At 44.1% G+C, this 12524-nt stretch overlaps 1 protein-coding gene across 2 annotated transcripts in view; it reads left to right on the forward strand.

Annotated features, from left to right (window-relative positions):
* The first annotated feature begins 210 nt into the window (after positions 1-210).
* Positions 211-12524, forward strand: part of mark4a (MAP/microtubule affinity-regulating kinase 4a) — a 29682-nt gene continuing 17368 nt past the window's right edge. For both annotated transcript variants that reach the window (XM_034098608.2, XM_034098611.2), the window contains exons 1-7: positions 211-1738; positions 5782-5979; positions 6631-6684; positions 10270-10318; positions 10866-10931; positions 11430-11500; positions 11594-11650. In XM_034098608.2, the coding sequence (XP_033954499.1) occupies positions 1685-1738; positions 5782-5979; positions 6631-6684; positions 10270-10318; positions 10866-10931; positions 11430-11500; positions 11594-11650 (549 nt within the window). In that variant the 5' untranslated portion in view covers positions 211-1684. The remainder of the gene's footprint in view (positions 1739-5781; positions 5980-6630; positions 6685-10269; positions 10319-10865; positions 10932-11429; positions 11501-11593; positions 11651-12524) is intronic.

Raw genomic sequence — 12524 nt, forward strand, 5'->3', positions numbered from 1 at the left:
GACAGATCGGACAGGAAAAGAAGACATTGGGTTTTTCAAAATAAAATCAAGACATTTGTGGCTTTGAAGAACTTGATTATTATCTGATCAAACAGAAGGAATTTACATCAATTTGATATGCAAATACAATGTGACAAAGAACACAATTACATCCAGTAATTTACAAGTTAATAGACACATATATATATATATGAGCAAACCAGGCTGGTAAATAATTCAAAGTGATTTTAAAGGAGCTATGACTATAAAGGTATAAAGATCATTCAACTCTTCGTCTTAACATATTTTTTCAAATGCAATATTGCTTGGATCCTGGTGTCACTTATCTGCGTTTTTCATTCATTCAGTGGAACACATTTCTTTATTTCTTTCTATATGTAAAGAAAAACAACATTTTTTTAGTTTAAAATTGGGTATCATTAGGAGCATACAAAGGTAAAATTCATTTTAAAATAAAGATCGATAGTTTAAGATGCGCACAGATTTTCTTTTAAAACATTACTATGGGGTCATAGTACACTTGTATTGTTGGTCTATACGTTTCTGCATACTGCATCCTGTTTATAAAAAGGCAGGTTTTTATTTGATTTTAAAACACTGAGTAGAGGACACATTTCTAGAGAAAACATATTGGTTCCTTATTTTCTAAGGTTATATTGTTATCTTTTCTTACACAGGATATACTCATAAAACCATCTTATTGATATTTTTTTCCTGTATGTATTTGAATTATTGAGTTAATCCAAATGCAACATAATCAGAATATCTTTATCGTCTTCAAACATATAGGTATTGTATGATATCGTTGATATCTCTCTCCGAAGTAATACAAATAGACACAAATAAATAAAAGCAGAGGTAGCAACAATGACGATGCACTGCAATAATTCAATTCAATGTTAATGTACATATTACACATTTTACAGACTATAACATTGAAATATAACAAAACTAAATTGGATACAACTGTGTCTTCCTAAATGCTAAAAGTAATAATAGCTGGGGAAAAAATAGACATCAATATTGATTATGAATTATAATTAATTCACAAAGGCTTTTACGTCAACAGCAGGGACCGGAAGTCCTGCCTCTGTGTATTCCTCCTGGCTTCACGGCGGTGCGCATCTCACCGACCGGGAATACCGATTTCTGAACACTTCGGCCTTTTCCCCCGCTGCACAGTAAGCTGTGTTTTCCTGCGAGCTGCAAGGGGAGAGGGTTACCGGCGGAGAGGGGCATTGTACCGGGCAGGGTTCTGACAGAGGGAGATGACACTCATCCAGAAGGAACCGTGTTTGTTTTGTATGGCGAAATGAGACAGGGGGTGGAGAGACGCCACAGAGACGCTGGGCTCCGGCCAAACATCTCCGCATTTTAGCACTTATTCGATGCTCGGGATTTGCATTGCATTGCATTTGCTGCATCGTTGATTGGCCATATTTCTGCAAAGTGCATGGTGGAAAATGCTTGCTTGTTTGAGGACATCCCCCCTCCAGATCCCCGTTGCTGCCATGACAGGCAGATGTCTCCTCTCGACCGCGGCTCGCCCGGCTGGAGAAGAGGCAGATTGATTCGGGACGGTGGGTCGCATCTGCGGATGTTATTCGGTCTGTGGAGCCTGTGATTATCATCCGCGCAAACACACCTTGATTCTCACTCAGGGAAAGAGGAGAGAGAAAACAACATGTCTTCTCGGTCTGCATTACCGTCTGGAAACGACAGGAGTACTGGAGACCATGTAAGTGCATTACAGCCTATAGCCTCCGATGGTGTGCATGCATAAGACAAAATGTGCATCCCTGAAATGTTCTCCTCATATATGTGGGATTTTGCATTCACGGGGTGTGTTCTCCATGTAGGGTCATGGAGCTAATTTCCCCATTAGGTGGAAGGATTCTGCAGGTGATATTGTGTGGATATTTGAGCAGGATCTTTGAAAATGGGCTAACCTTGAGTGTCTGCGCAGGCAAGAGCTGATGGCAGGCTAACAGCCCGGAATGAGTCCATCCGCATACTATAACACTCCGCGGATATGCGCAGAAAGCCTGAAAAGCAGCCGTCACCTCTGATTATAAGGCTGTGGAGAGATAGTGATGTCACATTATAATGCCAGCTGCTGCTGCCTCAATATGTATAACAGTGTGCGTCTCCAGAAAATGGATGGGTGGGACGAGAGCCCAAAATAAATGTACAGAGAAAATGTGTGGTTGGTATGAAACGGGGATTACTGCGTAAAATGATGTGCAGTCCATTGCTGCGCAGCCTACAAAGCGCCCAACCCCAGAGCAGTGGGTGTCAGACAGCGCCATACATCCAGTACAGTGGAGAACAGTAGAGGCCTCTCATAGACACAGACGCAGAGGATATGTCCATGGGAGAAACACAGAATGTAAGAATGTTGCACCATGATCTATATCTCTCTCTATCTATCATTTGCACCATGATCCATCTATCCATCTATCTAATTATCTCAAAATGGTGACATGAAGGCTTGGCATGATGGCATTTCTCTCCCTTAAACACTTCTGGCAAGGCTCCCCATCTGTCTGTTAGCAGCACAGAGGGATGGTTAAGCCAGTTGGTGTGTGTGTGTGTGTGTGTGTGTGTGTGTGTGTGTGTGTGTGTGTGTGTGTGTGTGTGTGTGTGTGTGTGTGTGTGTGTGTGTGTGTGTGTGTGTGTGTGTGTGTGTGTGTGTGTGTGTGTGTGTGTGTGTGTGTGTGTGTGTGTGTGTGTGTGTGTGTGTGTGTGTGTGTGTGTGTGTGTGTGTGTGTGTGTGTGAGTGAGAGAGTGAGACTGTAACTGGGTGTATGTGACTGTAACTGGGTGTGTGTGTGTGTGTGTGTGTGTGTGTGTGTGTGTGTGTGTGTGTGTGTGTGTGTGTGTGTGTGTGTGTGTGTGTGTGTGTGTGTGTGTGTGTGTGTGTGTGTGTGTGTAACTGTAACTGGGTGTGCATAAGTGTGTGAGCTTACGCTGTGCATGATTGATTATGAATGCAGAGCCGTTCCTTCCATTAAGATGGATCTCGATCTGCTGTCATCACTCCACAATTAAGCGATGATGACAGATGAAATGTTGTGCTGCCATGTTGGCACAGGTGAGGCGGACACTTGGTGAATGAATGAGCTGCTGCTGCCACCCATCAGAGCTGGTGGCTGGGAGAGAGAGGGGCCACATTGGCCCTAGGTGGGGCATGAGGAACAGGAATGGAAGCATGGGAAGGAGGGTGATGGTGGGGCTTAAGAGTGTGTGTGTGTGTGTGTGTGTGTGTGTGTGTGTGTGTGTGTGTGTGTGTGTGTGTGTGTGTGTGTGTGTGTGTGTGTGTGTGTGTGTGTGTGTGTGTGTGTGTGTGTGTGTGTGTGTGTGTGTGTGTGTGTGTGTGTGTGTGTGTGTGTGTGTGTGTGTGTGTGTGTGTGTGTGTGTGTGTGTGTGTGTGTGTGTGTGTGTGTGTTGCTGGGAGCAAGATGGCATGCTGGGGGGATGGAGGTGTGATGCCTTAGGGCCAGGGACCACTGTGCCGGCATCTGCTCCTTTTTTTACTCCTATATTCCTCTCTCTTCTCTTATTCCCATTTTCTTTCTGATATCCTGGTTTCTCGCTCTCCTGGTATTTATTTGTATTTATTTATTACCCCCACCATGTATTCGCTGTCTTTCCTCCCCTGCATCGTTCCCTGGTTTGTCACATGACAAGAAGCTGGTTCATACTGTAACACATCCAGCTTTGTGTGTGGGATTGCACACTGTTGTCCTCCATTTGTCTTCTGCTCCTGGTTTCCTGGAAGAAAGTGATCTGTGACTCCAATGTTCTGATGCGATGCAGCAGCAGTAGCAGCAGCAGCAGCAGTAGCAGTAGCAGCATAGCAGTAGCAGCAGCAGTAGCAGCAGTAGCAGCAGCAGTAGCAGTAGCAGCAGCAGCAGTAGCAGCAGCAGCAGCAGCAGTAGCGGCAGCAGCAGTAGCAGCAGCAGCAGCAGTAGCGGTAGCAGTAGCAGTAGCAGCAGCAGCAGCAGCAGTAGCAGTAGCAGCAGCAGCAGCAGCAGTAGCAGTAGTAGTAGCAGCAGCAGCAGTAGCAGCAGCAGCAGCAGCAGTAGCAGTAGTAGTAGCAGCAGTAGCAGTAGCAGCAGCAGCATAGCAGTAGCAGCAGTAGCAGCAGCAGTAGCAGTAGCAGCAGCAGTAGTAGTAGCAGCAGTAGCAGTTGCAGTAGTACAGTTGTGTAATGTAACTAAGTAGATTTACTCAAGTACTGTAGTTAGTTAGTTAATTTTGAGGGACTTGTTTACTTGACTTACAATGTTGTGCTACTTCGTTCTTATACCCCACTACAGTTATACCCCACTACATGGTGTACTTCTACTCCACTACATGTATACCTTAAGTTACTTCACAGATCTGGATGAAGGATGTGAAATATAACCAAGTGTTGAATCAGACTTTAGTTCCACCTGGAGTAAATCCACCAGCTACCCTGCAGTCTACAAAGTCATTCAAACTAGCTGCACCTTCACCAGCTTTGAGAACACTTTCATGATCAATCATTATAAAACACATCATATATATTATTCTGAAATGGACCAATCTTCACAGTGACTACTTTTACTTTGGGATATTTTGATGCTAATACTTTTGTACTTTTACTTGAGAAACATTTTGATTGCAGGACCTTTACTTGTAACAGAGTATTTTAGAGGCAGCAGTGGCTCAGTCTGTAGGGACTTAGTCTTGGAACCGAAGGGTCGCAGGTTCACGTCCCGTTCGGACCAACAAATAAAAATATGGAGTGATAGCTGGAGAGGTGCCAGTTCACCTCCAAGGCCACTTGAGCAAGGCACCTAACCTCGAAACTGCTCCCTTGGTGCCGGTACCTGGCAGCCTCTCTGCTCTGCCACCTCTCCTATCTGCATGTGGTTGTGTGTGTGCATGTATATCCTCCCTTGTGTGTGTAATGTGTGTAAACACAACATAGTAAAGGATTCATAAAGTGTATCTTCTTCTTCTTACACTCTGGAATTTTACTTTTACTTAAGAACAAGATCGGTGTACTCCTCCCACCTCTGTAGTAGCAGTAATTGTAGCAGGACACTGTTTTACAGAGCTGTCATATTAAACGAGGACATCTTCCAGCAGAAAGTAGACCTCCAGAAAACATGATCATGATGGAAACAACATGTTCCTGTTCTGAACAGCAGCTGCTAAATCCCAAATGAAGGGCATGTTTTTAAATGTATTTCAAAGTTGCTTTGTTGTTGAAGAAAAAGGAAGATAAGGGTAAAACAAAACCCAGAGACAGGAGGAGCTAACACAGGTCATTTAGCTTCTGAAGACCACGAGGGCTCCATGGTGGGAACAGGCAGTCCTGGATCTGCTTTGGAGGCCTGAAGCCTTTCTCCATGTTATATTGGTGTTGGCACACAGGAAGTGAGCCAGGCGTAAAGGCTCGTTCTTGTAGTGGCCAAACGTCAACTGACACTTGAATAGTGATTTAAATCATTCGGGCCTAAAAGCTGTAAAATGCGCTAAATTCAGACTTGACATGTTCCATTGGATTGGAGGCGGGGCTAGAGGAAAACGCAAGTGTGCATGCTATATGAGTCCTCAGTGGGTGCCAGTCCAATTAGGCTTTATGCGCCACTGGGCAACATTTCTAGGAATGAATGGGGCCCCACCTCCAGCGCTGTATCCAGTTCTCCTTATACATCCTTAGTTGGCACAGTGAGTGACCATCTTCACCACTTTCCTCTCCTCTCTTTAACACCTCCTCTCCCTTCTCATTTTCTTTTCTTCCAGCATGTGTCGCTGGGGGCCAGTCGCTCAGACAAGGCCACCAGCCAGTCCAGCCGCTCGCTGGGGGCCCGGAGCAGGATCTCCATCGCCTCCTGCTCCGACGAGCAGCCGCACGTCGGCAACTACCGCCTGCTCAAGACCATCGGCAAGGGAAACTTTGCCAAGGTCAAGCTGGCCCGCCACATCCTGACAGGCAAGGAGGTGAGACATGGGGCAGCAGAGGTGCATGGTGGGAGGAGGAGATGGATGGGTGGAGGATGGATGATGCTGGCAGGGGGAGGAAAGGTGACGGTGTCATACAGATGGGATTTGGTCCAGCAATACATCTGCTACATTTTACTTTTCAACATATTCAAAACAAGTAGAAGTCTTTCATATTTTTGATTCTCCTTAATTACACATTTTCCTACGCAAAATATTTTTGGGGGAAGTCAGCATACTTTTAAATTCTCTGGAGATATCCTGACAGCAGAAGCAACCAAACGAATTATAATAAGAGAAATTATTTAAATTCACTGAAATGATATAAAAATGCATAAATGGGTAGCACATTTGTATACCTTATGGCTAATTGCTTTTTATTGTTAAATACGCCATTAAATACAACTTTATAGATCAGTTATGAACAATAATAGCATAACTGTACAATTACATAATTTTGTATATGTAAATGTGGTTTGATAAATGGCTTATAGCTAAAGCTTGAGTAAATGATTCATTTGTAAAGCTGTTCATAAAAGATGGCACAGATAGGGTCGGGTACGTAGAGGTGTTCATTGGATCATGAATGTTTAAACAAAGCTGATGTGTTTCCTTTTCCTCATCAAAAACCTGCTTTGACATCTCTTCCAGGTTGCAATAAAAATCATTGACAAAACTCAGTTGAACCCAACCAGCCTTCAAAAGGTGAGTTCTCCTCTTGTGATACTGATATGAAGGTCATGCTCCACTGTCTGACGCTGCCTGCAGAAGCTGGGCTTCAGAACTGGGGCCAGTGGGGACTCGGAGAGGTTCAGGTTCATCCTCAGCTGCTTCCTGCTGGGAGAGGTTCAGGTTCATCCTCAGCTGCTTCCTGCTCTGAGAGGTTCAGGTTCATCCTCAGCTGCTTCCTGCTCGGAGAGGTTCAGGTTCATCCTCAGCTGCTTCCTCCTCTGAGAGGTTCAGGTTGATCCTCAGCTGCTTCCTGCTCTGAGAGGTTCAGGTTGATCCTCAGCTGCTTCCTGCTCTGAGAGGTTCAGGTTGATCCTCAGCTGCTTCCTGCTGGGAGAGGGCAGGCATGAGAGAGCAGCTGATGGAGAGGGGGTGATGCCGTTCGGCAGGTGCTAGGGACTGGGAGGAGACCCCCGCTCCAGAGATCCTCTCACGTCTTCCTCCGGAATAATCTCTGCCCTGAGGGCGGGGTGACTCAAGTCGGAAACATGATCACCCAGCTAACCCTTTTCTGTGTTTGGGGTTATTAATGTTCTTTCCAACACATTGGGGAAAGCCATGCATGCTGTGACGCTAAGAAGGGCTTTTGTTGACTGGATTTGTATTTCCTGCTGGTCAGCAAGTTGTGTGTTTCGAGTGGTGGACGCTTCAAGTTTGTTGTGCATGAAGGTCGGCGGCACAGCAGTGCACACTTTGGCTTCTCTACATATCAAGGGCAACCTCCTCAGGCACGTTTCACTCCAGGATCTGGAATGGCAAACATCAGTAGATCTTGTTTGGTAGACTTGCAGACCCAAATCATCGACATCGTAAATCACAGGTTGATCACATGCGTAGATATCGCCACTTTATATCCCGAGCACAACCGTCTTGATGACACGCATGCAGGTTAAGAAGTGTCTTGTGGTTAGGGAATGTGTATAAAGACATAGGGAGACAAAGGATGCAGAGACATGTAACCAACCCGTCTTTGCCCGTAATGCTGCTTAAATGCACATCTGGGCGAAAGTGTCTTCCTTCCCTTTCTCTCTAATCTCCTTTCCTCCCTCAGCATCATGAGCTCCTCTGCCTCTGGGCAATAAGGGAACAGACCAGAAGGATCACATCAGGGCTGAACACATATTTGATGTGTCTATATTTGTGATTTAGTTTTGAAGATGTCTGTATGTTTTGTTAAAAAGATGTATATTTAAAATAGAAGGGGCATATCTGAACTTCTGCCCCCCCTAAGGGAAATAGCCTTTAGCCCTTTAGTTATGTCATACATATTATGAAAATAGTGTAGTCCCCATGGTTACTATTATTGACTTTACTGTGGCCCAAAAGCTTTGCCCAGAGAAAATAGAGATTACAGAGGACGATCCTTTTGATCCTATTTATTTTATTTGTACCTTTTTGACTTTTTACAAATGGTCTTTTCATCATTTCTGCATGCAGTGATAGCGATGACCTTGGGTTGTCACAGAATTCTCAAGGCTTTACTACAACTTCTCATTGTTTCCCCGAAGCCTCCGTTGCCCCTCTGAGACTTTGACTCATCGTGTTTCTTTTGGTTATAGCAGGAAAGAAAATACATGTCTGTGCCCTACCTGCTGGAATATTAGATGCGTTGTAGGAAAACTATAATCCCAATGAATATGTTATCTAGGGCTCTGCCATATGGAGCATATCGATTTCCTACATTATTTACACGGAAAGATGTTTCATCAGTCATGTGAGTATAATGACTACGGTGGTAAAGACAAACAGCGTTGGGAAGATTACGTGAAATATGTATTAGCACTAGTTACCTGGAGTATTCAGTAACCTAATCTAAGTGTCAAAATACAACATTGTTGTCCTGCTAGTAATCCCAATATTTTGAAATGTAACAGTCATTTGAAGACATATTTGTTTATGTATAAGGGAGTACAGTAACCTATTTATTTCACCTGATTAAATAATCCAGTTACATGCAATTCATTACCCCCCAAAAAAATAATACAACACAGAAATCCCTTTTCCGTAAAACAGCCTTAAAAACCAAGAAAAGACAAACATTTTTCAATATCATGATATCCAAAATATAACATGGTATCTAGTCTCATTTTAGGATATTGTTCAAATATATGGATATCTTGCTCGGTGCTTTTCTTGCTTCGGTTGCTGCTGTGAAAGACAATGGTGCAACATTCAGGCCAGGATGGAGGAGAGAGGCTGGGATTGGCCCCTGATTGGAGGGAACACTCTACAATTGGCCGCTCATGATAGCGGGCTTCTTTACGTCCCCGTGGGCTAGAGCAAATCCTTAGCACCGAAGACATGAAAGAGCCCATATTAGCATAATCTGTCATATATGTAGAGGGGAGAAGGAAAGAGGGAGATGCATTGTATAGAGAGGGGGAGGAATAAGGGAGGTAAAATCACAGATGTGAAATATAAATCCAACATCCGTTTAGAAGAAATAGCAGGAAACAGGAGATGTTCATACTGGTCTATCTGATGTCTGAACAAAATCAAATATGTGTAATTTAGTTACTTTTGAATATCATATTAATTAATACATAAAACTGACATTTTAACACGATTAGTTTTATGCTGTGGGGATACATTAAAGCCAGCCTTATTGCCACCGAGCACGTGTCCATCCTTGTCAGCTTTATTCTAGGCTTGCTATTTATTGGCGGTTATTAAGGGTGACCGGGTCGGACTCGTTGCCGGGGGGATTGTTTATTGTTTTGACGGATCTGACCGCTCAGCCCTGCCGTGACGCGCAGCGGATTAAATAGACGCTCGGATGATGAGCATATCCCAAGATTCCCCTCTGGCACAGCTGGAGAAGCTGGGAAAGAGCCCGGTCTTAATACCTGGGTCGCCACGGCAACAGTGACGTTGGGGCACTGCGAGAGGAGAAGACTGCGATGGAGGGATGGAATGAAGGAGGAAGGAGGCGCATTGGAGACAGGAGAGGATTGAGAGAAGGGGACATGGAGGCGTGTTGCACATCCTTCCTCCAGTTGACCGTGTGGAGGGGAGTCACTGGGATTCAGCCATGGCCTTTTGTTGAAGGAGGGGTTACACGAGAACCAAGGGGAGCATGAGGACACACTCCTCTGCTCTGCTCCGACAAACTCTGAGTAATGAAGTTAAGATGAAGACAGATTCATCTGTACAAATCGATGCCCTGATTGAGGTTCATCACATTTGTGTGGGGTATATTTCTTGTTGGTTTTCGTCCCCTCTGCAAGTTGTCCTCTTGATGAGCCAGAAAGTCCAAGTGTGATTTTTAAGGCAAAGGAAGAGGCTCTAGTGTGCCTTTGGGGTTTTCTCTTCCCTGTAGTGCGCTTTAAAGGGTTGTGTGCATGTAAATGGTCTGCAAAGGCTAAACAAAAAAAATCAGAGCAGACTGGGCTCTGGTTTCAGACAGAGGGTGAAAAGAGGTGCTGCAGAACAGGCAGTGTGAGAAAAATCAAGAGCTTTTTGAACATTAAAGCATGGAGACACGTCACGGTAGAGACACTACATACTGATATGAACCTGACATTATTAAGATGTTATTAATATGTTGTTTCTTCTCCCCAGCTCTTTCGGGAGGTACGAATAATGAAAGGCTTAAATCACCCTAACATAGGTAAGGCACTATATATATATATATATAGGTACTGTACATATATATGTGTGTGTGTGTGTGTGTGTGTGTGTGTGTGTGTGTGTGTGTGTGTGTGTGTGTGTGTGTGTGTGTGTGTGTGTGTGTGTGTGTGTGTGTGTGTGTGTGTGTGTGTGTGTGTGTGTGTGTGTGTGTGTGTGTGTGTGTGTGTGTGTGTGTGTGTGTGTGTGTGTGTGTGTGTGTGTGTGTGTGTGTGTGTGTGTGTGTGTGTGTGTGTGTGTGTGTGTGTGTGTCCAAGCTTGTTGGCGATGCTTCCATGTGTGTGGTCAGACCGAAATGTAATGCTTTGAATGAGCTTCAGAGCATGCATTGACCCAGCTGTGAGTGACATCGTAGGTCATGAGGGTGGTAATTGAAGAGCTGAAATGCCATATGGATAATATAACACCAACAGCATAAGCAGCGGGTTTCTTGGTATTATGAAAAACAGACTGCTGTGCTATTGTTTTTTATTTGAGCAGGATTTGTTGAGATGTATGTGATTTTGATCTGAATCTGTTTTGTGCTACAGTGCAGCTGTTCGAGGTGATTGAGACGGATAAGACCCTTTACCTTATCATGGAGTACGCCAGTGGAGGTGGGTTCAACTGCCTTCACCATCAGAAATACTATCAGTACATTATATCCATCCATTTAACAAGTGCAGCTCCAACCAGGGAATCTTAAGTGCATTTCGATCATTTTACAGTTTAGTTTATTTATTTGGAACCATTGCAAAAAGCAAAAGTCATTTTGAACCAGCATAAAATTAAAGTAAAGTACAAGAAACACAACTTCAGTAAAATACTTCATTACGTTCCACCACTGTTAGCCTTTGGATTTAGCAACATTAGCTATTTCCCCATTGTTACTGTCCTTATGCTAAACTAAGCTATCTGGTGCAGCTTCACATTAAATGATAACTTATGATAGTAATATAAATCTAAGGAGAAAATAAGCGTATTTCCAAAATTGAGAACATTGAAGTGGAAGTTGACACCATGAGAGCACATGTACCTTGTAATAATTCAAATAATGGCATGGCTATTACGCTTCTGTCCTTACGACTGGCCTGATCTGTTTCTGCTGCTCTCAGGTGAAGTGTTTGACTACCTCGTGTCTCATGGGAGAATGAAGGAGGTTGAAGCCAGAGCCAAATTTCGACAGGTACAAATTCATCGCCTATGGATGCCCGCATTGTTCCAATCCTCACTTTTGATTGTCCGTACCATAACTCCGTCTGTTCCTTTGTGTTCACAGATTGTTTCTGCTGTCAACTACTGCCACACGAAGAACATTGTCCACAGAGATTTGAAGGTGAGAAGCTCTGAAGATGTTTTGGGCTGCTTTCAGAGATGCTGGATTAAGGCTAGGTTAAGACTAGGACATTTCTTCCACTGACAGATTACACTCAACTCACATTTATAATCTGGGACTAGTCTTAATCTGTGTCTATGAAAAGGGCCCAGTAAAGCCCTGATGAGTGCAGAAGCTGAAAAGGGTACGAGGCAGTCAGATTCTGCTCCTTTTCTCATATATTATTAGTCCTAAACACACGGGGACATGCTGTGTGGGTTGGGAGGGTTACTTTGTAAATGTAATCAGTTACTGATTACTGATTACATGGCTCTGACAGTAATCCGAATACAGTTACAGTTACGTGTCAGATTACTTTTAGATTACTTTTGGATTACTTTCTTTTTCCATCACAGATGGGTGTTTTGGTGAACAGGAGACACAAAAAAGCAAAAGGAATGTTTTAATGGCTTATCAAGAGCACAACTGAAACATCACATCTGAAACGATGTAACAACATAATACACGTTTTGGGGATGCAGCTTGGGATGTGAGGAGAGTGAGGGACACGGCTTAGAACGGGCGTGTCGCCTTCTGTCCTGCCAGCCCAGTGTTGGCAGGACATGAATTAAAATGTCGAACTCGGACTTCATTTTAAGGACATTTCGGCCAGGGGTGTAGAGCTATAGTTTAAACACCGGATTGGCAAAACAGGAGAGTGTGTGCACCAGTCTGCCTTGGTCTATGAATTCATGTCCGTGACTCTCACAGTATCTGCTGCCCACAGCTGTTTTATAGAAGGAAAACCTCCTTCACTTCATGACCTCTCTGCAGCGCCAGGAGGCAGCGGGAGGGTTAACTCCGCCTCTGAGCCGCGCAGTGCCTTTCGCGCACC

Source organism: Pseudochaenichthys georgianus, chromosome 14 (genome assembly GCF_902827115.2).
Source record: "Pseudochaenichthys georgianus chromosome 14, fPseGeo1.2, whole genome shotgun sequence".
Classification (NCBI taxonomy): domain Eukaryota; kingdom Metazoa; phylum Chordata; class Actinopteri; order Perciformes; family Channichthyidae; genus Pseudochaenichthys; species Pseudochaenichthys georgianus.